The sequence below is a fragment of the Salvelinus fontinalis genome, chromosome 26 (genome assembly GCF_029448725.1).
Source record: "Salvelinus fontinalis isolate EN_2023a chromosome 26, ASM2944872v1, whole genome shotgun sequence".
Taxonomy (NCBI): domain Eukaryota; kingdom Metazoa; phylum Chordata; class Actinopteri; order Salmoniformes; family Salmonidae; genus Salvelinus; species Salvelinus fontinalis.
The window spans coordinates 33,926,487-33,950,798 of record NC_074690.1 but is presented as its reverse complement, the minus strand read 5'-3'; the positions used below and the strand labels follow the sequence as shown (position 1 = coordinate 33,950,798).

General features: G+C 41.7%; 1 protein-coding gene and 1 long non-coding RNA gene across 2 annotated transcripts in view; one reads left to right on the top strand and one right to left on the bottom strand.

Annotated features, from left to right (window-relative positions):
• LOC129824159 (acid-sensing ion channel 1C-like) overlaps positions 1–4,417 on the bottom strand; it is a 196,138-nt gene extending 191,721 nt beyond the window's left edge. Inside the window, exon 1 of the mRNA XM_055883577.1 lies at positions 3,863–4,417. Within this exon, the coding sequence (XP_055739552.1) occupies positions 3,863–4,417 (555 nt within the window). The remainder of the gene's footprint in view (positions 1–3,862) is intronic.
• Positions 4,344–23,771, top strand: LOC129824163 (uncharacterized). The gene is made up of 3 exons (XR_008754721.1): positions 4,344–4,430; positions 18,546–18,626; positions 21,830–23,771. It is a non-coding gene; the product is annotated as an uncharacterized LOC129824163 (long non-coding RNA).
• Positions 23,772–24,312: the final 541 nt, after the last annotated feature.

Below are 24,312 nucleotides of genomic sequence, written 5' to 3'. Positions count from 1 at the left end.
CACCTGGGGAGTGGGTGGGGAGCAAGGCACTGCAGGTCCTTATTAACCTCTACATCACCAGAGGAACAGAGGAGAAGTAGGATAAGGGTACGGCTAAATGCTTTACGAACTGGACGTTTAGCACGTTTGGAACAGAGAGTAAAAGGAGCAGGTTTCTGGGCTCGATAGCATAGATTCAAGGCATAGTGTACAGACAAAGGTAAGGTAGGATGTGAGTACATTGGAGGTAAACCTAGGCATTGAGTAATGATGAGAGAGATATAGTCTCTAGAGACGTTTAAACCAGGTGATGTCATCGCATATGTAGGAGGTGGAACAACATGGTTGGTTAAGGCATATTGAGCAGGGCTAGAGGCTCTACAGTGAAATAAGACAGTAATCACTAACCAGGACAGTAATGGACGAGGCATATTGATATTAGAGAGAGGCATGTGTAGCCAAGTGAACATATGGGTCCAGTGAGTGGTTGGGTTGACTGGGGACATGGCGATTCAGACAGTTTGAAGCGCAGACTGAAGGATATCAAGGATCTGGAAGGGTGCTGTATGGAGGAATGGTCTAATATCCCTCCCAATGTGTTCTCCAACTAATAAAACATTTTAGAAAAAGGCTCAGTGCCATTAACAACGCAAGGTGAAGTATTGAAAAGGTTTTCAGGAGAGTTATCAATAATTTTGAACCATACATATTTGAGAGCAAAAAGTATTACTTGTTAAACAAAATATCTTTCTCTGAGCAGTTATATTAATATAAATTGATACAATTTACCTATTTTTTTGGAGCATACAATATAGCTCAGTATTTAAATTATTTGTTTTGTACAGTAATCTTTATCAAGGGTGTCAATACTTTTGAACCCCGCTATATATCTATCACATGTACCAGAGTAGCTGTCATCAATGACAAAACATTTTAAAGTAAAATAATGCTCATCTTGGTCACAGTGTAAATGTTTTTACATCAGAATTTCCCAAACAAATATTCCATAAATCATTTATTCAGTTGTCAAAAACGACATAATAATCACCACTTACTATTGGTTAGGTTACACAACTACAACACACACAATGGCAATGCTATTGGGAGTTGCTGCCAAGGGCACATGCAGTATGTAATCCAATATCTACATTGTTATGCGCTCCTCTGTAGTTCAGTTGGTAGAGCATGGCACTTGCAACACCAGGATAGTGGGTTTGATTGCCGGGATCACCCACATGTAAAATGTACGCACACATGACTCTAAGTTGCTTTGGATAAAAGTGTCTGCTACTTTGCATATATACACTGCATTCGGAAAGTATTCAGACCCCTTGAATTTTTTCACATTTTGCTACCTTACAGCCTTATTATAAAATTGATTAAATCATTTTTTCTCCCTCATCAATCTACACACAATACCTCATAATGACAAAGCAAAAACATTTTTTGAATTTTTTGCAAATATGTTAAAACATTTACATAAGTATTCAGACACTTTACATAGTACTTTGTTGAAGCACCTTTGGCAGCGAATACAGCCCTGAGTCTTCTTGGGTATGATGCCAAGCTTGGTACATTTGTATTTTGTGAGTTTCTCCATTCTTCTGTGCAGATCCTCTCAAGCTCTGTCAGGTTGGATGGGGAGCATCGCTGCACAGCTATTTTCAATTCTCTCCAGAAATGTTAGATTGGGTTCAAGTCCGGGCTCTTGCTGGGCCACTCAAGGACATTCAGAGACTTGTCCCGAAGCCACTCCTGTGTTGTCTTGGCTGTGTGCTTAGGGTTGTTGTCCAGTTGGTAGATGAACCTTCGCCCCAGTCTGAGGTCCTGAGCGCTCTGGAGCAGGTTTTTTATCAAGAATCTCTCTGTACTTTGCTCCGTTCATCTTTCCTTCAATACTGACTAGTCTCCCAGTGCCTGAAAAACATCCCTACAGCATGATGCTGCCACCACCACGCCACCATGTGACGCTTGGCATTCAGGCCAAAGACTTCAATCTTGGTTTCATCAGACCAGAGGATCTTGTTTCTCATGGTCTGAGAGTCTTTAGGTGCCTTTTGGCAAACTCCAAGTGGGCTCTAATGTGCCTTTTACTGAGGAGTGGCTTCCGTCTGACCACTCTACCATAAAGGCCTGATTGGTGGAGTGCTGCAGAGATGGTTGTCCTTCTGGAAGGTTCTCCCATCTCCAAAGAGGAACTCAAGGAACTCACTCTGTCAGAGTGACCATTGGGTTCTTGGTCACTTCCCTGACCAAGGCCCTTCTCCCCCGATTGCTCAGTTTGACCTGGGGGCCAGCTCTGGGAAGAGTATTGGTGGTTCCAAACTTCTTCCATTTAAGAGTGATGGAGACCACTGAGTTCTTGGGAACCTTCAATGGTGTACACATTTTCTGCTAACCCTTCCCCAGATCTGTTCCTCGACACAATCCTTTCTCTGATATCATGGACAGTAATGGTTTGAGAACATTCCAAGAAATCCAAGAATCTGAGCTTTGTGGACAATTCCTCCGACCTCATGGCTTGGTTTTTGTTCTGACATGACACTCAACTGTGGGACCATACATTGACAGGTGTGTGCCTTTCCAAATCATATTCAATCAATTGAATTAGGTGGACTCCAATCAAGTTGTAGAAATATCTCAATGATTATCAATGGAAACAGGATGCACCTGAGCACAATTTCAAGTCTCATAGCAAAGGGTCTGAATATTTATGTAAATAAGGTATTTCTAAAAACCTCTTTTCGCTTTGTCATTATGTGGTATTGTGTGTAAATAAAAAATAATTTAATCAATTTTAGAATATGGCTGTAACAATATGTGGAGAAAGGGAAGGGTTCTGAATGCTTTCCAACTGCACTGTATATAGCACTGTTGATTTGATGATGTTAAAGTTGAAATGGTGCTGGAATAGCGGAGGCAATGCTCCTTAGTGCTGACTTGCGGTAACTCTGTGGTTCTAAATCAGTAGTTGTTTCGTAAACTGTTGAAAACAACTTGCTTGACCATGCTGCAGATCATATAATTGTTATTTACATGCAATATTTGCTTTGTGGACTTCACCGGAAGATAAAAAATACTGTTTTCATTTTGTCATTATGGGGTAATGTGTGTAGATTGATGATCTGCACCTCATGAACAGAGTATTTTAAGAAATGTCTGTATCACCGCCTGAGGTTTCAGTGTTTACTGCTTTTAAAGTATATGGGAAAAGTCATGTATCATTCCTTCTCTTCACAGAAACCACAGCTTAAAGGAATGAAAGATATTGTCTGCAAGGCATCCATCTTCAACTCACCTTGTCGTTTACCAAGGCCACTAGAGTTGCCTGAACTACAACCAATGATTTTCTTACAGTAGCCTACCATGTACAAATAATATCATTACACCTAGCCATTGTTAAATTATCTATAAGATGTTATTGATGTTACCATCATGTCCAATTCTGGATTCCCCTTTAGGCTGTAGATCACCTTTAAACATGTACAGCTTTCAGCACAGCGACACCATGGCAGGTCCAGTGTGAGTTACTGTACCTTGTCTGTAACACAAGCGGCAAAGCTTTGGTTTTATTCTAAAGTTACTGTGACAATCAATTTCTACACTCAATAGTAGCCTTATGTGGATCTTGAGAGCACAATAGGACAATACAAAAACGAATTTGTCCACTTCTGCCTCTATGGGGACAGTAAATTAGTTAAAATTTCCCTGAAGAAAGATATTAGGTATTCCTCTCAAGCCTCAATTAATATAGAAACTACATAGCTAAAACCATTGAAATCCAAACTCTGTTTAGTCTGGAAAAGAACACAACATAAACCCAGAGAGATGACGCACAACAAATCCCAAACCAGATAACCAGACATGATTTGAATAGACTCACGGTACTGAAGTTCCATGGGTAACACTCCGATCCCCGGAACGTGCACTGCAGCAGCATGTCACTGATATCATGGCCCGTGCGGTTGTAGAAGTCTGTCATGTTGAACTGCTTGGGCTTGAAGTTGAGGAAGTTGGCCTTATCCTTGAGGGCGGCCAGCACCTCAGGCTCAGCCAGATGAGTGTTGGCTATCTGGTAGTTGGAGTTCAGGAGGGCCAGGAGCTCCCCCACGTGATACAGGTCGTTCCTGGTGATCTTGGAGAAGCGGAACTCGTTTAGGTTGCAGAAGGTCACAGCAGGGAAGGTGAGGTTGGGCGCTGCCACCTCATCCAGTTTGGTGACGTGGGGATACTCAAAGTAGTAGGACACGCGGTCCATGCACACCAGCATAAGCAAGGCCAACGAGCCCAGGAAGGAGAGCGTCCACAGGAAGCGGCGGAACGTCATGTGCCCGTAGGCAAAGATGTGGCTCATGCCATGTAGAGTGGACATGTTGGCGAAGGCTTGCAGGTTTGAAGGCCGGATGCTCTCGATGCTTTCCTCGGAGTCCCCCTTCATGGTTGCAGTTTGGGTGAGTGATCCTCAACAAGAACTTCAGGTTAGAGAGACTTGCTTAGCAACAGAATGTAGCATAAACCAACCGGTCGCCAGTGCTTTGGCTCGGCAGCCTGTGGCTTTTATTCCAACAATAAGCGGCAAGCGGAAAATTCTAACCACTATCTTAAAATGGTTGGCAGATGCTTTTAAAATGTCTCTTCCAGTGGGTGTCAGTTCTTCCATGTAGTCCCAGGTCCCCCCTTTTCTTTCAGGCTCCTCTTCTATTCTCTCTCTCTTTCTCTCTGTAGCGCTCTCTCTCTCGCTCCCGCTCAGCTGTCTTTGTAGCAGAACCAAACAATGAGCTCCAGAAACACCCACTTTTACCCAAAAGGGAATGCCTTCTGAGCAGTGTGAAATGGACAATGAAAAGAACAACCGGGAGAAAACAGCAGATGGGCGTGAGGGAGAGGGAGAGGAAAGGGAGAGATGGGGATTGGTAATGAAAAGGGCTGCGTAGGGCTGAAGAGGGGTTCAGCCTCAACAGTCAATGGGACCCTTCCTCCTCCAATTGGCATGAACGCCACTACATCGCGGTGATAATGGGATGCAATGAATTTGTGAATGGGGGGAAAGAATAAAGAGAGGGAGAGAGAGAGAGAGCAATGGCCCCCTATCCCTCACTGCCACCTTCCTTTTCTTTCTTTTCTCTCTCTGTCACTCTCTTCTCCCCAGATAAAAATGATGAGGGGGATCATTGACTTCCCACTAACCCACCTCTCCTGTGTGGTTTACAGACAAGCCCAGTGTTTGTAGGTAGCCTCCACGGTATCTACCTTGTTTCGCTCTCATCCACAATTAGCAGGGAAGCCCATGCACCTCTTGATGCCAGTCTAGCCTCTAAAACCTGCTCAACACCACTAGCTTTTCTCCCGATCTCAATATACAGGTTTATATTCTGCGGTCTGCCAGCCTTTTCCTCTCTTTTGCGAGCTCGCTTGCTTGCTGCTGTCGCTCCCTCCCACCACTCTCTCTCTCTCGCTCGCTCTCTTTCTCCCCCCGCCCCCGCTCTCGCTCCCTACCTCTTTAGTAGTCAGGATTCATCCTTCTGCCGAATGGCTGCTTTGGCTGAGTTTCTGTGTGCACAGGGGGAGTCTCTCACTCTGTGCTGCTGCTAACTTCACTGTGTTATGGTTTTCTAATGCATTCTAACAGTCTGCGTTTGTCATCTGTGATCAAGTGATAGCTCATACTGTGTTATGGGAATGCCACAGGTTGCATGTTGATATGGATGTAAAATGCATAACCACAAAGAGAATGAATTATCTGTAGTGGAGATGTGGTTGCAAGAGCCTAAATCTTTACAAGCGAATGTGTCTCGATTTGATAATTTTCATTTACAAGTCAAACAAATGATCCACACATTGAAGAACTGAATCCATTGATCTTCTTCTGGTTAAAATAGTATTTTGGTCTCTTCTTATAATAGGATAGCGAACCAAACACATGGGTTGCCATTTAATTTCTGTTCCACTCTTAGAAAAAAGGGTTCCAAAAGAGTTCTTCGGCTGTCCCCATTGGAGAACCCTTTTTGGTTCCAGGTAGAACTATTTTGGGTTCCATGTAGAACCCTCTATGGAAAGGGCTCTGCATGGAATCAAAAGGGTTCTGCATGGAACCAAAAAGGGTTATTCAAAGGGTTCTCTTATGGGGACAGCCGATAACCCTTTTAGGTTCTAGATAGCACTTTTTTTTCTAAAGTTTAGACCTAGGTTAGTATTGAAGGGTCCTATTTTCCCAGAGCTCATTGTCACCTTCGGGCCAAGGAACCAACCAACCCCTGGAGGTGTCTTTCTCTGTTGATTGTTTCACTAAATGTGATCTAGGGTTTCCAGGCTTGACCAATAATAATGGGATCAGCCTTTTCATTAAGGTTGAAAGTCCACCTTATCCTAAAGAGAAACCTTTTATTTATTTTAAGAGCAAACAAGATTAACACTCATTGACTCGCCCTGAGAAGCCTCATTATCATAACAATAGGAACATTACCAAGGATATGACTGCAACCCGGGAGGATAAAATCAATATCACGTCCTGCTAACCAAGAGCTCACACTCACAGCATAGCAACCAACCCTTACCCAGTGGCAATACGAACGTTGTCTGTTGTGTGATTGAGATCATTCTAAAAATACTCGTCCATCAACCTGTGGAAGAAAGCAATGTCAAACTGATATTGGCGTCATAGAAATGGCTAACTGAAAACATTCAGTGAAGGAGACAACATGATCCCTGCACAGCAAATATGCGGGTGTTAAAATCTCAGTGTTGATGAAAAAAGTTTTGTGAGTGCTATATCTGAGAGTCGATTCTAGTGGGGTTAACGCCAGTGGGATTTACATTTACACCACCCGCAGTGAATAAATGAAGTGCTGTTGTTACTCGACTGTGCTGAGTTCATTTCCATTAATTATCTGAATAAAAGACACGAGAGGGGCTACATCATCATATTTCCCATTTTTAAAATAGTTTGCTTTAATATCTATGTTTTTGCTTGCACATTGATTGATCTAAAATAAATAACAAAAATTTTTCTAAACTAATCCAATCCAATGGATTGCACCTGTTACTGAGATGGCCGTTCCAGTTTAGATGGTTTAGGTAGACATGTATGACAAGTTCTTCACCATAGCAATCATTCTGAATGTGGATTGTGGTTGATGAAGCGTTTAAATTGTTGAAAATCCTCCCTATGGCTGGATTTTAATAGGAATTTCAAAATACTTCACAAGCCAGCAAATTGTGACTTGCAGGTCTGATATGGCCCATGAGCCACGATTTTCAGACCACAATGTTGGGGGAAAACTGGGACATAACTAAAGACCTTATGAAAAGTATAATATATGGTCATAAAGGGTTTACTTTTAAAGTTAAACACATTCACTTAGGCAGTCACTTGATGAAGGCCTCAGGACAGAAAATTAATCAATGGAAAAAACATGTCTCTCTCAATTAACAAATACAGTCATGGTTGGGTAACTCGAAAGGCACCCTGGGAAATATGCAAATAAGGCTTTACACCCTACATGTGTTATTCCCTAACATGCTGACCACACCGCTCATGTCGCGTGCGCAAGCGTTGCAAAATAAATTTAAACATACATGTTATTCAATTATTACACCAACACTGCTCGCGCGCGCCAACGAGCGTCTGTTTGCCAAGCGCTAAAATAGAAGTCAGTTCAATTTGTGACGCTGAACGCGGTGCAAGTTATGCCTCTACCATCTCCTCTTTGGTTTATAGAAGCAGGTACCCACGTGCCATCTCCTCATTGGTTATACCCACGTGGGTGATTGAAATATGAACTGAGTCGGTCGTCGTGGTAACTATGAAAGTTAGATGCAAATCGCCATATAAAGTCTAAAGAAGAAAAAGCCTGGAAGTAGGTCTACTACCGATGCAGAAGCTTTAACTGCTGGCTACTGTTTCTACTGTGGCGTAGCCAAATGAGACAAGGTCACAAGTGTTTCCCTAAAAGCTGTCTGGGTTTAAACATCTTCTATTGTACAGAAAGTGAATAGCTTAAACAATTGATAGTGACAGAATTAGATTACTTTCCGAGCAAAGTACATGTTTTGTTTCCTCTGCTATAGAAGGTTGTCGATCAGCTTCTGAATGACAAAGCAACGAAACAATGCTATCCCCATATGCATTGTTTCTAGCATAAAGCATTGTGGACCAAAGTGATGTTAAATATCACTTTATATTACCAGATCTGTTTTATTTTCTTCAAGCTCTTAAGCTAACAATGGGTAGGTCTGTGCTTTTTGCCATTTTCTTTAATTAAAGGTAGGCCTATGGCACACCTCAATTCGAGTCCTGGTTTTAACTTAGCCTACCTCCAGTGAAGGGCTGTTATTTGCACTCTGCATGGTGGGTGGAGGAATTGGCCAACAAATCTATGTACATAGCAGAATATAGCCTAATTTTGACTGTCAAACAGGTAAACCTACCTCTTATTTCTTATATAGGAAGAAATTATTGTAATTAAAAATGAAGACATTGAGCCTCCCGAGTGGCGCAGCGGTCTAAGGCACTGCATTGCAGTGCTAGAGGCGTCACTACAGACCCGGGCTCGATCTCAGGCTGTGTTGCAGCCGGCCGTGACTGGTAGACCCATGAGGCGGCATACAATTGGCCTAGTGTTATCTGGGTTAGGGGAGGGTTTGGCCAGCCGGGATGTCCTTGTCGTATCGTGCTCTAGCAACGCCTTGTGGCAGGCAGGTTGCATGCCACAAGGCTGCAATCATGACATCAGTCGCCAGTTGTACGGAGTTTCCTCTGACACATTGGTGCGGCTGATGTCCGGGTTAAGCAAGCAGTGTGTCAAGAAGCAGTGCGGCTTGGTGGGGTCGTGTTTCGGAGGACGAATGGCTCTTGACCTTCGCCTCTCCCAAGTCCGTACGGGAGTTGCAGCGATGGGACAAGACTGTAACTACCAATTGGATATCACGAAAAAAACTACACACTTTAAAAAAAAATAAGACGTTGAAATGAATCATGCCTACTTGAATTTGCCTACTTTCAGCACCATGAGCTGTCCATTGCTGATTGATTGTGCCACGACTGCTGCTACAAGTTTCAGCACCACAATGTGAGTTACTCTAATCTGTTTTATTGTGAGGCCAATAACTCTAAACGCATCATCATGATGATGTGACAAGTGACACTTTGCTTCTTCAAAGTCCAATATCTCGAAAACTTGACTGCTGACATGCAAAACATTTTGGGACTGTATCAACATTGGATCAATGATTAACATCTGAATGGATTTTTCCTTTACACTGTGGGTGTTGTGAATTCCGACTTAAATTAACACTTTTGTCTAAGACTCAATTATTTGCAAACAGGGACAGCTTCATTACAAGACACACTGATTTGGCATTGGAGAAATATGATAAGATCAACAGGTATGATGTATATTCTTAGCTTTATATTCTTAGCCTGTAATTTCGATAATGATTGTGGTATTAAAAAATATTCTCCTAATACATAAAATGACGTAGAATTGCATAAAATGTTTATAAAAGAAAAAACCTTCCTGGACTTGTAAATATGATGACAGATTCATGCAATAAAATAAAATAAATAACTAGGCAAGTCAGTTAAGAACAAATTCTTATTTACAATGACGACCTACCGGGAAATAGTGGGTTAACTGCCTTGTTCAGGGACAGAACGACAGATTTTTACCTTGTCAGCTCGGGGATTCGATCCAGCAAACTTTCGGTTACTGGCCTAACCACTAGGATACCTGCCGCCCCAATGCTTTTACTATAATTGTAACGAGTATTACCGAAGGTGGCCTCCCTTCCTGTTCGAGTGGCGCTCGGCGGTCGTCGTCGCCGGTCTACTAGCTGCCACCGATCCCTTTTTCCTTTTCGTTTGGTTTTGACTAATTGATTTCACCTGTTTATTGTTTGGTTGTTAGGGTGGTGCTATTTAAGTTCGTTTAGCCCGTTTCTGTTTGTGCGGGCTTGTCTTTTCTGTTTTGTATGAGGTTGTTCATGTATGTTGGGGTTTTCCACAGTCTGGATTTATTTTCCAGTGTGTACTTTATTCAAGTCGTATTTTTACGCCAAATGTTTTTGACGTTACCAGTTGTTCATCTGGTTGGACATTAAAGAGTGGTTTTTCCCCATTACCTTTGCTCTCTGCGCCTGACTCCTTACAATTGTCCTCATTGAACGTAACAATAATGGAGATCTTTCCACCACTACTCTTGTCCATGGTGGTCTGTAAACCCACAACCTTCTGGCCCCCTGCCCTGTGCGTTTCAAAAACTCCTGCATAAATAACGTTCACTCCCTAAGTAAGATCTGTCCTTCACTTTTGATGTAAGGTGCTTTGAAAAGCTCAAAATGTGCAATACATGATCATTATTACAATCCATCATTACATTACATCTGTACCACATGGACATGTCCAGACAGTAGGTGTCTAAGTATGACATAGGGGCCTAATCAATAAAGTAACTCAAGTTGCTCATATCATTTTTGCATACATTTTCATATAAATAATTTAAACTCCACATATTTAATCAAAAGAAATTCAAATAACTAACACACTTATAGCCTATGCATTTATTTGCATTTTCTTCTGCAATTCTTCCATGCCTGCTCGTTACAGATTGCAGAGGAACATTTGTAGGACTTTTCCTTAGTAATTGGCTTTCACGTGGCTGGTGGTTTACACGGCATAATGCAGTGAATATTAAGCACTTATTCCTTAAGCGCAATATAAATGTTTTGCTTTATGCTGGGCTTTTTGAATGTATCTGCCTGTCAATAACTACATTAAGTACAGCCGCTCTGACTGCTATAGCTCAACCTAAACATAACAAAATTCTTGCTCCGACTCACAATGCACCAAATAACATGTCTTCATACTGCACAATGCACCAAATAACATGTCTTCATACTGCACAATGCACCAAATAACATGTCTTCATACTGCACAATGCACCAAATAACATGTCTTCATACTGCACAATGCACCAAATAACATGTCTTCATACTGCACAATGCACCAAATAACATGTCTTCATACTGCACAATGCACCAAATAACATGTCTTCATACTGCACAATGCACCAAATAACATGTCTTCATACTGCACAATGCACCAAATAACATGTCTTCATACTGCACAATGCGCCACGCAAATGTCTTCATATTTTCTACTAGCTCAGAGAAATGCTTGTAATTGCAAGGAGTCATCCTCATATTGACTTGGTCAATTCAGTATTCAAGGTACAGGATGGGAAGCAGCTGAAATGATACAGCCTATATGCCCAGTACTCTGCATAGCTGAAGGGCCTAGTGGAATACATCAAATAATGATTTATTAGACTTTATACAGATGGAGTGGTGAAGGTTTGTTGGCTAGTTAACCAAGATAGCCTCACAACACCAATAAATTGTAACGTGTGGCATACTCAATATAAGATAGTCACCAAAATGATTGGCACACTTGATAAAGATGGCAAAAAAGACTATAAAACAAATAATTCAAATTGTTACGAAACCAATAACTAGCATACAGATTTTGCTGAACTTGTTATATCTAGTGGTCTTAGGCCTATATACATGGTCTGTAACCTGATGTGATGTGTGCATAAATGTGGGATGTAAACGTGTACGACTAGGTGGTGAATGTATGTACCCAGGAGACAGCCACCTTACCTTAGGTCCAGGGCCAGCACCTTCTTGACCTCTTGGCAGGCCTGTCCAAGCAGATGTATTAATTATTCAGATAGTGATTAAACATAAATATGTACGAAATGAAAAAAATACAAAAGGATACCCAAACTAAAGACTCAAAAACAAACCAAAAGGCCTCATTGCCACCAAACAAAACAAACAGCCTCATGACTCTGTCAGCTAGGATACTCACTGACGATCACCTTAATAGGCAGCACCTGATGTGCTTATCAAGGTTCAAGTCCGGAGACTGAGATGGCCATTGCAAAATGTAGATTTTCTGGTCACTAAACCATTTCTTTGGGGATTATCAAGTGTGCTTGGTTTATTGTCTTGCTGTAAGATTCACTTGCTGCCAAGTTTTTGGTTAAAATATCCTGGTACTTGGTAAAGTTCATGATGCCGTTGACCTTAACAGTGGGTCCAGGACTAGTGGAAGCAAAATAGCCCCATAACATCAACGATCCACCGCCATATTTTACAGTAGATATTAGGTACTTTCTGCATATGCTTCCATTTATGGACACCAAACCCACCACTGGTGTGTGTGGCCAAAGAGCTCTATTGTGATGTCATCTGACCATCCAATAAATATATTAAAATAAACGGCAACAGGGAGCTGCTGGTTTGACTCTGACTGGCAGCTGTATCGCCGTGCGACAAATCATTTTGGAGGGCTGCATGCTTGTTGCTATCTGGGTCTAAGGTCCTTCCCAAAGTGTTCTCCAATCTCAAAAAATATTTTGGAAAAAGTGTCAGTGTCGTTATCCTCGCAAGGGGAAGGTGCTGGAGTATTAAAATAATCGGTGCGAATTATTTTCTTTTTGAGATTTTATTTTATTACTCCAATTTATGATTTGGCAAAAAATAGGACAAGTATAGGACAAGTTTACAACATTATTTGGGTATGAGTAACAGAATATTAACTTTTAAAAGTGATATTTGTGCATCTGTAACTTTCTCACTCATTTTTCATGATTCATTCAGTACTATCCGTAATCATGGTAGCATCCACATTAATGTAGAAGTGTTTAGAAACACATTCCATTCTTATTTACAATACATGTGACTCCAAAATGGTACAATACATTATTTACCATTCATTTCAATTTGGCTAATCTGAAACACAACCAAAACAAACAGCAAATGCATCCAACAAAGTTGTAGAGTCACAAGCTTGATGAAGTCATTGCTTGCTATGAGTATGGGACCAAATACGTAACTTTTTACTACTTTAATACACATATACAGTAAGTGAATTTGTCCCAATACCTTTGGTCCCCCTAAAATGGGGGGACTATGTACACAAAGTGCTGTGATTTCTAAACGGTTCACCCGATATGGATGAAAATACCCTTCAATTACAGCTGACAGTCTGCACCTTAACCTCATAGCCATTGAGTGCATAGGACTCATTGGGTAGAAGGCTACAACTACAAAGTTGTTTAAGGACATTGAATTTAGTGTTAGATTAATACATGGCTACCAGCATTGGGTATTATGTTTACAGTTAGCAATCTAGCTAATGTGTTTGAGTTTCCACTTACTCAGGTGGTGAATTAGCCCCAAATAAATTAGCCTATGATATTAGTGCACATAAATATGTAGGCAAATTCATCTCTATTGAACAAAATAATATGTTCCTCTGGAGCCCTGATTGGTGTCTTACATATTGTACTACTGCAGCGAGATCTTTAGGCTTGCTAGGCATTGTAAAAATCTAAGCTCTCCAGCCAAGGAACCTTCAATAGATCACTCTTCCTCTTTTCAGATTCCAGGTCTGTCGTTATCTGCATTTGTAAATTCATCTTTTCAGTCAAAAACCAATCCAAAGACAGGCTCCCATCTGTGCTGTCCATAACAGCCAAGCATGGTCAGGAAATTATTGGGTTCCTAATTTATATTGAATACTTACAGGAAGAAATCAAATAGTAGGCCTCAGAACATTTGATGGACAATGACCATTCAATTCCTCCTCATGAAATGAAATAAAATGCCACTGTCTCTACGTGTACAATAACAAGTCCATATGATTGAGACATTTCTATTTAATACTAACCTTGGAGTATCAAAATCTCTTACATACTTTTATTGAACTCATAAATCTGATGTAGATTGCTAGTGTCCGTACTCTAACCATGAGTAACAGGAGCTCTTGTTTGCATTGTAATGCTGTCAATCAATCAGTAATCACCATCTTACACAAACATCTCAACACTTTTTCGTTACAGTAAGCACTAAACAAAAACACACTCCTTATAAAGATGGGTAATCCCAGGTTATCCCAAGTTACAATGTGTTTCACTCTAACAGATCCCCCAGAGGTGGTGGAGCTGCAATCTATGTCAAAGAGGACCTACCCTGATCTATATCTCCGGCTAAATCTGTCCCTAAGAACTTTGACATTCTGATCCTTAGCCTTATGTTTTCTAAAAACGAATGCATGAACGTAGCCTGCTCCTATTGCCTCTCCATTCCTCTCCTCTGAGTTTCTGTTACTGGGTGACCTCAATTGGAACATGCTCTCCCTTCCTGATTCTGTCTCCCCATAACTGGAATCCCTAAACCTAAGTCAGATAATCAAAGAGCCCACCCATATCTCTCTCAAAGAACCCAACGAGTCCTCTCTCATTGACATCACTCTCACCAACTGCTCCTCCCACTGTCAGTCTGGTGTATTCTCCCAAGAGCTCAGTGACCACTGTCTCGTAGTTTGCATCAGAAGTGTTAGTTCATAAACGCTGCTACAAACGTTTTGATGAGCAAGCCTTTATGCATGACTGCTATCACAATAGCTGGGTCTGATACCCTCTGCGTTTTGATGAGCAAGCCTTTATGCATGACTGCTATCACACAACAGAGGCTGATACCCTCTGTTGAAGATGCCTGGTCCTACTTCAAGAACACATTTGCGCAAATAATCAATAAACCCGCTCCAACACCTGGTTCTCCCATAACCTCTCTGAGCTAATCACCCAAAAGAACAACGCATGGGAAAAGGCCAGAAACTCCAACCTTCCCCAAGACTGGTTAGTTTTCAGACAAATCAGGAACAAATACTCTCCAACCATCAGAAATACCGAAGTAGCTTATCTTATTTCATAAACAGTTTGCCGTAACCATCAGTAAGCCATCCGAATTCTGGAAAACTGTGAAATCCATGCAAAATTACACACCGTCTCCCTAGTTGCTAGTCTCTCCCACCTTCAAAGGTGTGGTTACAACCGACAAAACCTGTGTGGCTGAGATCTTTAATGAGCATTTTCACGCTGCCAGCTATATTGTTGTGAGGTCCTCAAATGCTGCACGAAGGTTGTCTGTCCCTTGCCCTCCTCCTATGCCCACAACCACCAGCCCTTCCCCCCTACCCCCCCCTCCTGTGCCCACCCACACCAGATCCTTCACTCCTGTCTCTGAAGAAGATCCTGAACAGCTTGCAAGGCCCTGATTTGAATAACCCACCCTCTGTTTGACTATGGTGACACTACCTCCACACCCCCAAAACTCTGCTTTAAAAACTGGACACTGCACAGATGTCGGATCTTAACTTGATCACTCTTTTGTCGCAGAGAATTTTCCTGATGCATCAGGAAATTCAAATGAGCCTTGTGAGTGGCTGAAAATGAGCAGTTCTCTTTCTCTCCGCTCGCTCAAACACTAGGCCTAGTTAATACTACTGCAACATTCAAATGTACAAAAATGTATCTGAAATGCAATCATACACATCAACAACCGTTTTATGTAACATAATAACACAAGATAGATATCAAATCAAATTGTATTAGTCACATGCGCCGAATACAACAGGTGTAGGTAGACCTTCCAGTGAAAGGCTTACCTACAAGCCCCTAACCAACAATGCAGTTTAAAAATATGAATAAGAATAATAAATAAGAGGAACAAGTAAATAAAGAGCAGCAGTAAAATAACAATAGGGAGACTATATACAGGGGGTACCGGTACAGAGTCAATGTGCGGGGGCACCGGTTAGTCGAGGTAATTGAGGTAATACCTTACATATAGGTAGAGTTGTTAAAGTAACTATGCATTGATAATATCAGAGTAGCAGCGGCGTAAAAGGGGGGAAATAGTATGGGTAGCCATTTGATTAGATGTTCAGGAGTCTTGTGGCTTGGGGGATATTGGTCTCCACTAGGCTACAACATACACGTCTAGTGTATCCTAAAGTTACGAATGGACTTAAAATACAGTTCAATCGTTGGTTTAGTGGTTAGGGTCGCTGCCACAAATCAAATCAAATGTTATTGGTCACATACACATGGTTAGCAGATGTTAATGCGAGTGTAGCGAAATGCTTGTGCTTCTGGATCCGACAGTGCAGTAATATCTAACAAGTAATCTAACAATTCCAAAAGAACTACCTAATACACACAAATCTAAGTAAAGGGTTGGAATAGGAATATGTACATATAAATATATGGATGAGCGATGACTGACAGAGCTGCATAGGCAAGATGCAGCAGATGGTATAGAATACAGTATATACATATGAGATGCGTAATGCCAGATATGTAAACATTATTAAAGTGGCATTATTCAAGTGAATAGTGATCCATTTATTAAAGTGGCCAATGATTTTGAGTCTGTACTGTATGTAGGCAGCAGCCACTCTGTGTCAGTGATGGCTGTTTAATAATCTGATGGCCTTGAGATAGAAGCTGTTTTTCAGTCTCTCGGTCCCAGCTTTGATGCAACTGTACTGACCTCGCCTTCTGGATGGTAGCGGGGTGAACAGGCAGTGGCTCGGGTGGTTGTTGTCCTTGATTATCTTTTTGGCCTTCCTGTGACATCGGGTGCTGTAGGCGTCCTGGAAGGCAGGTAGTTTGCCCCCGGTGAAGCATTGTGCAGACTGCACCACCCTCTGGAGAGCCTTGCGGTTGTGGGCAGTGCAGTTACTGTACCAGGCGGTGATACAGCCCAACAGAATTCTCTCAATTGTGCATCTGTAAACGTTTGTGAGGGTTTTAGGTGACAAGCCACATTTCTTCAGCCTCAGGTTGAAGAGGCGCTGTTGTGCCTTCTTCACCACACTGTCTGTGTGGGTCGACCATTTCAGTTTGTCTGTGATGTGTACGTAGAGGAACTTAAAACTTTCCACCTTCTCCACTGCTGTCCCATCAATTTGGATAGGGGGGTTCTCCATCTGCTGTTTCCTGAAGTCCACGATCCACGATCCTTTGTTTTGTTGACGTTGAGTGAGAGGTTGTTTTCCTGACACCACACTCCGAGTGTCCTAACCCCCTCCCTGTAGGCTGTCTCGTCATTGTTGGTAATTAAGCCCACTACTGTTGGGTCGTCTGCAAACTTGATGATTGAGTTGGAGGTGTGTATGGCCACACAGTCATGTGTGAACAGGGAGTACAGAAGGGGGCTGAGGACACACCCTTGTGGGGCCCCAGTGTTGAGGATCAGTAAAGTGGAGATATTGTTTCCTACCTTCTCCACCTGGGGGCAGCCCATCAGAAAGTACAGGACCCAATTGCACAGGGCAGGATTGAGACCCAGGGCCTCAAGCTTAATGATGAGCTTGGAGGGTACTATGGTGTTGAATGCTGAGCTGTAGTCGATGAACAGCATTCTTACATAGGTATTCCTCTTGTCCAGATGGGACTGGGCAGTGTGCAGTGTGATGGCGATTGCATCCTCTCTGGACCTATTGGGGCGGTATGCAAATTGAAGTGGGTCTAGGGTGTCAGGTAAGGTGGAGGTGATATGATTCTTGACTAGTCTCTCAAAGCACTTCATGATGACAGAAGTGAGTGCTACGGGGCGATAGTGGTTTAGTTCTGTTATCTTTGCCTTCTTGGGTACAGGGACAATGGTGGCTATCTTGAAGCATGTCGGAACAGCAGACTGGGATAGGGAGAGACTGAATATACCTACCTGGTCAGCGTGGGTTCAATTCCGGCCCATGCCATTCTGGCACAAATAACTAAATCCCTCGATTGACTTGATGTAGTTACACATTTCAAATATGGACAGTCCAGGGTAATTTTACCCCTGATCTTCATAAAGAAATAACATAAATAGGAAACAAATAAAATATTTACAGTCAGTAAGCTACACCAACATTAGTTTCCATTCATACAGTGTCAGGTAATTTTCCACAGCAGATTTGCAGTGTTAAACAAGGACATACTTTATTTACATTGTATTTACAATGCTTGTCAAATAGATAAATCACCCTTAGTCTGTTCAAAAAGGACTAAGTTCTTCCAATGACAATACCAACCAGAGGGCGAACATATCTTAAAGGACTTTGGTTGCATCTTTTAGGGAGCGGTAATGAGGTGAGCAATAATGGTTGCAATTGAGATCAACTGTGCGTGTGAATTTAGCAAGTATTGATGGTTTAACGAGACATAAGATGCTTCCTTTAGAGGCAGAATTTCTAGCCAGGCCGTCAACATTGGCATGTCCCAATCATTCATTTTATACCTCAGTTGTCCCAGTCCAAAGTATCCTTGGCTGGGGGACAATATCCCATAACACCTTGTGGCACAGCAAAAAAGTACTCACTTGAGATAACATTTTCCAGAAGAATAAGAAGTAATGTTTATTTACTCACCAAATTATGTTAAATTGTTCAACGAATTACTTTCATATGAATTGTGATTTCAAATGTTGAGTAATTGGTGTTCAAACTCTTGCCAAGTGCTAGCTAGCTAACAAGTCGGACGCGCTAGCTATCTAGCAGGTGATCTCATCCTGCTTATCAGCTGTTTAGAGATGACCAACTTAACAAACTAATTGTAGATTCAACAATCTGTCAATTGTGAAGACCCGGATGGTTTTTAAATCATGAATTGGTGAACTTACTAGCCAGCTAAAGACATGTAGCAAATCATTTTTTTACCATTTGTTTTCAGGGACTAAAGTGGGCACCTGATCGTTTCACGCCATGGCATTGGCATGGCAGGAGAAAACAGTCCTGCCCGACTAATTTGGAGGTAATTCATTTTAACAACATCTGATGAAAAACTAAGGAAATGCAGCCAGCTTTGTTCGGTTCAATCTAGGCTTGCTAACCAGCCAAATGATTTGTGCATTTTCTTAATGAGTCTGTTTTGCTAGCTATAGGCATGCACTGTCTGTTTACCTAGCTAATGTTAGCTAACTTTTTCATGCCACTTTCCCTTTTCCTATTGCGTTGCACCATTGGGGTTGGTGTTACTACACTGATAAAAATATAAATGCAAAATGCAACAATTTTATTTTATTTTACTGATTTACAGTTCATTTAAGGAAATCAGTCAATTTAAATAAATTCATTAGGTCCTAATTTATGGATTTCACATGACTGGGAATACCTTGAAAAAAAGGTAGGGGCATAGATCAGAAAAACAGTCCGTATCTGGTGTGATCACCATTTGCCTCATGCAGCTTGACACATCTCCTTAGCATAGAGTTGATCAGGCTGTTGATTGTGGTCTGTGGAATGTTTTCCCACTTCTCTTCAATGGCCGTGTGAAGTTGGATATTGGCGGGAACTAGAACACATTGTCGTACCTGTTGATCCAGAGCATCCCAAACATGCTCAATGGGTGACCTATCTGTTCAGTGTGCAGGTCATGGAAGAACTGGGACATTTTAAGCTTCCAAAAATTGTGTACAGATCCTTGCGACATGGTGCAGTGCATTATCATGCTGAAACATGAGGTTTATGGCGGATGAATGGCACAACAATGGGCCTCAGGATCTCGTCACGGTATCTCTGTGCATTCAAATTGCCATCGATAAAATGCCATTGTGTTCATTGTCCATAGCTTATGCCTGCTCATACCATAACCCCACCGCCACCATGGAGCACTCTGTTAACAACTTTGACATTGCTGTCTGCCATCTGCCTGGTACAGTTGAAACCCAGGATTCATCCGTGAAGAGCACACTTCTCTAGCGTGCTAGTGTCCATCGAAGGTGAGCATTTGCCCACTGAAGTCGGTTACGACACCAAACTGCAGTCAGGTCAAGACCCTGGTGAGGACGACGAGCACGCAGACGAGCTTCCCTGAGACGGTTTCTGACAGTTTGTGCAGAAATGATTCAGTTGTGAAAACACACAGTTTCATCAGCTGTCCGGGTGGCTGGTCTCAGACGATGCTGCAGAAGAAGAAGCCAGATGTGGAGGTCCTGGGCTGGCGTGGTTACATGTTAGTGGTGGCTTATGGTAACAGCTCTGGTGGACATTCTAGCAGTCAGCATACCAATTGCACGCTCCCTCAAAACTTGAGACATCTGTGGCATTGTGTTGTGTGACGAAACTGCACATTTTAGAGTGGCTTTTTATTGTCCCCAGCACAAGGTACACCTGTGTACTGATTATGCTGTTTAATGGTTTAAGGTGGATGGATTATCTTGGCAAAGGAGAAATGCTGTGTAAAAGGGATGTGAACTAATATATAAACCAATATATAGTGCATTATCTACAATCTAATGTGTTTATCCAATGTTCTTGTTGTTTTTCTGTTTGATGAAAACAGTTTGAGATTTAATGGTTTTATGTTGTTATGTTTTCATGTTTTATTGTTGTAAGCCTCAAGCACTTTTACACATAAGGTAAGGACTATTTCATCACGTAGAATGTTTATACTTAAAGCAAATATGTTTACTTTACTTTATCTGCAATGTAAATGTGTTTATCCAACTTTCTTGTTGTTTTTCTGTTTGGCTTTCTATGGTCATTTATTTGACTTTTGATCATCAGTGTTCATGGTTGATATGCAGAAAAAATTAGGGGTTTCTTAGAGCAATGTCTCATAACCAAATATAGTTATTTTACAGTGACCTTGAACTAACCATGTAATAAATAGTACATCCCAGCAGGCAAAACTACCAGCTTTAACTTTATAATTATAAATACTTACAATCAGGGGTGAAGTTGGAAGAAGTCTGGGAACTCACCATTGTAAATCCCCCCCCCCCCCATCTCCACCCCTGATTGTAAGTGTTCATAATCATAAAGTTAAAGCGGGTAGTTTTGCCTGCTGGGATGTACTATTTGTTACATGGTTAGTTCAAGGTCACTGTAAAATAACTATATTTGGTTATGAGACATTGCTCTAAGAAACACCCTGTGAAACAGCAGGAGCATTGATCAGCACTTGTAATAGTTCCGAGTTTCCAGTTGTTTTGAGCGAGGCAGAAGTCATTATGGATTGACAGCATGGCCAATGTTGAATGTTTATCCTTTTGCAACAGACAAAAAGTTTTGCAACGGAATCGGACTAATGAGTATACCCCAGCTTCGACTAATAAAGTCCTGGTAAAGCGGTGATACCAAAATGATTTGCTCCTTTTTCACCATTCATTATAAAAGGGATTGTTAATCTCCATATCATAGTCCAGTCAAGTGCATGAAATCATTAAAACCGTGGGATGATTCTTTCATTTAGGGAAATAATCTAGAATGCATTGCATATAATGCAATTGTATGTTTGATCAAGTCTGGTTTAGACAGGCCTACTGTATGTGTCACCAAACAGGACAGTCTAATGATGAAACATTTATGGCAAAAACAAACCTAAAAGAGTCTCTTACTTTCAAATGATATGCCAAATGCATATGATGAAACTGTCCTACTCCTGCAATGACAGACACATGGACTTTCATCAACATAAAAGGTCTTTTGTCCTGTGAAAGGAGCTGGGAGATATGACATGGCAACATATGGACGTCACACCACAGGAGGTTGGTGGTACCTTAATTGGGGAGGACGGGCTCGTGGTAATGACTGGAGCGGAATTGGTGGAATGGTATTAGATACATCAAACATATACTTTCCAAGTGTTTGATGCCATTCCATTAACTTCATTCCGTCCATTATTATGAACCGTCCTCCCCTTAGCAGCCTCCTGTGCGTCACACATATGCTATTTGTCGCAAAGACCTTGTCACAGACTCACAAAATACAGGACAGATGGTTTCCCATCTGAAATGTCAAGTGGATTTAATTCTGACTAACCGCAAAGACCCTCTATAGATAGCAGTGAATTGAACGTGGGATGTTAACTGACAGTTAGGATCAATCCTTCTGTGGGTATAAGATCATTTCCTTGACCATTCTGACAGTCACAAACAGAACAGATACAGATGTTACTGTGATGCTAGGTTATGTAACACTTTTATTAAATGAACACGTTGTTTTATGTCTCAGCCTTCAACACCATCATCATTGAGCTCGGGGCCCCGGGTCTGAACGCCGCCCTGTGCAACTGGGTCCTGGGCTTCCTGACGGGCCGCACCCCGTGCGGGGAAGGTAGGCAACAACCCATCCACTACGCTGATCCTCAACACAAGGGCCTCACAAGGGTGCGTACTCAGCCCCCTCCTGTACTCCCTGTTCACCCATGACTGTGTGGCCACGCACGCCTCCAACTCAATCATCATGTTTGCAGACAACACAACAATGGTAGGCCGGATTACCAACAACGACGAGACAGCCTACAGGGAAGAAGTGAGGGCCCTTGCTGAGTGGTGCCAAGAAAATAACACTCAATGTCAACAAAACAAAGGAGCTGATCGTGGACTTCAGGAGACCGCAGAGGGAGCACGCCCCCATCAACATCGACGGGGCCGCAGTGGAGAAGGTGAAAAGCTTCAAGTTCCTCGGTGTACACATCAGTGGCAATCTGAAATGGTCCACCCACGCAGACAGTGTGGTGAAGAAGGCGCAACAGCTTAAGGAGGCTGAAGAAATTCAGCTTGGCTCCTAAGTCCCTCAAACTTTTACAGATGCACCATTTAGAGCATCCTGTCAGGCTGTATTACCGGCTGGTACGGCAACCGCAGGGCTCTCCAGACAGTGGCGCGGTCTGCCCAATGCATCACCGGGGGTACACTGCCTGCCCTCCAGGACATCTACAGCACCTGTTGTCACAGGAAGTCCAAGAAAATCATCAAGGACCTCAGCCACCTGAGCCACGGCCTGTTCACCCCGTTATCATCCATAACGCGAGGTCAGTACAGGTGCATCAAAGATGGGGCCGAGAAACTGAAAAACAGCTTCTATTTTAAGTCCATCAGACTGTTAAATAGCCATCACCACCCGGCCTCCACCCAGTACCCTGCCCTGAACTTAGTCACAGTCACTAGCAGGCTACCACCCGGTTACTCAACCCTGCACCTTAGAGGCTGCAGCCCTATGTACATAGACATGGAACACTGGTCACTTTAATAATGTGTACATATTGTTTTACCCATTTCATATGTATACTGTATTCTAGTCAAGGCCATCCTATTCAACTATTGCTGTAAATATGCTATTATATCCTACGTATTATTCAGATACACTACATATAATCTATCCACATACTGTCAATACTCCGCCATTGTTCATTCTAATATTTCTATATTCCTTAATTCCATACTTTTACTTTTATATGTGTGTGTATTGTTAGATTGTACTACACTGTTGGAGCTAGGAACACAAGCATTTCGCTACAACCGCAATAACATCTGCTAAATACTGTATGTGTACGTGACCAATAGAATTTGATTTGAGCAGACCACAGATAATACACAACAGTTGTTTACAGTAACCTTGCTGTTTTTACAACTGTGCAAATCCTGGCAAAGCGCTATTTCCCCCACACACTAAATGATGACCATAAGCTCAGTGGTACTGTACAACCACACTGCAAACCCAAGACTGGAAATAACCATGATAGCCTACCTACATTATTTGCATGCAATAGTAAGAAATGTGTACCTTGTATGATTGCATGCTGTTTTGGTGTCTCTTGAACTACAGGAATAGTCCAATGATAGATAACAAAAATATTCAGCCAATTTGCAATGCTGAAAATGTAATTTTCATACAAATTATACACAATGTCAAGGACCATTATGCACTGTGACCACTATCGCCATTGTACAAGAAAAATGAATTATCACTTACTACACAATCTGAACCACTTGAGGTGATAATGACTGTTATTGATGCAATGCTTATTAATGCGTACAAAGCTGGTGCACGCGCGACACCCAGTGGAATGCGCATGAATGACAGACTGATTTGTATATCTGCCAAAATAGAAATATATGCAGGACACCACGTGAGCTGTCGACTAATTAAAATAAAATGATGGCGAAGGCTTCATGAGGTGGGAATTAGGCTACTGTGCAATAGACCATAAGAGTGCCTTCAGTATCTCAATACAATTGATCATATTTTGACTGTATCAAAAGGTAGGTCTTATGAAGTACTGTTTGTTATTTTGTATCTTACAAGTTTCTAAATGAATAAGGATGTATGTAACCAAAAAGAAGGGCAGAGGTGGAAAAAATACTCAATTGTCATACTTGAGTAAAAGTAAAGATATCTTAATAGAAAATGTCTAAAGTAAAAGTGAAAGTCACCCAGTAAAATACTACGTGAGTAAAAGTTTTAAATGATTTGGTTTTAAATATACTTAAGTATTAAAAGGTAAATGGAATTGCTAAATAGTACTGTATGAAAAGTAAAAGTATAAACCGTTTCAAATTCCTTAAATTAAGCTAAGCAGACAGCACATTTTTTTTTTTTTTTATTGACGGATAGTCAGAGGCACGCTCCAACACTCAAGACATAATTATAAACAAAGCATTTGTGTTGAGAGAGTCCGCCAGATCAGAGGCAGTATGGATGACCAGGGATGT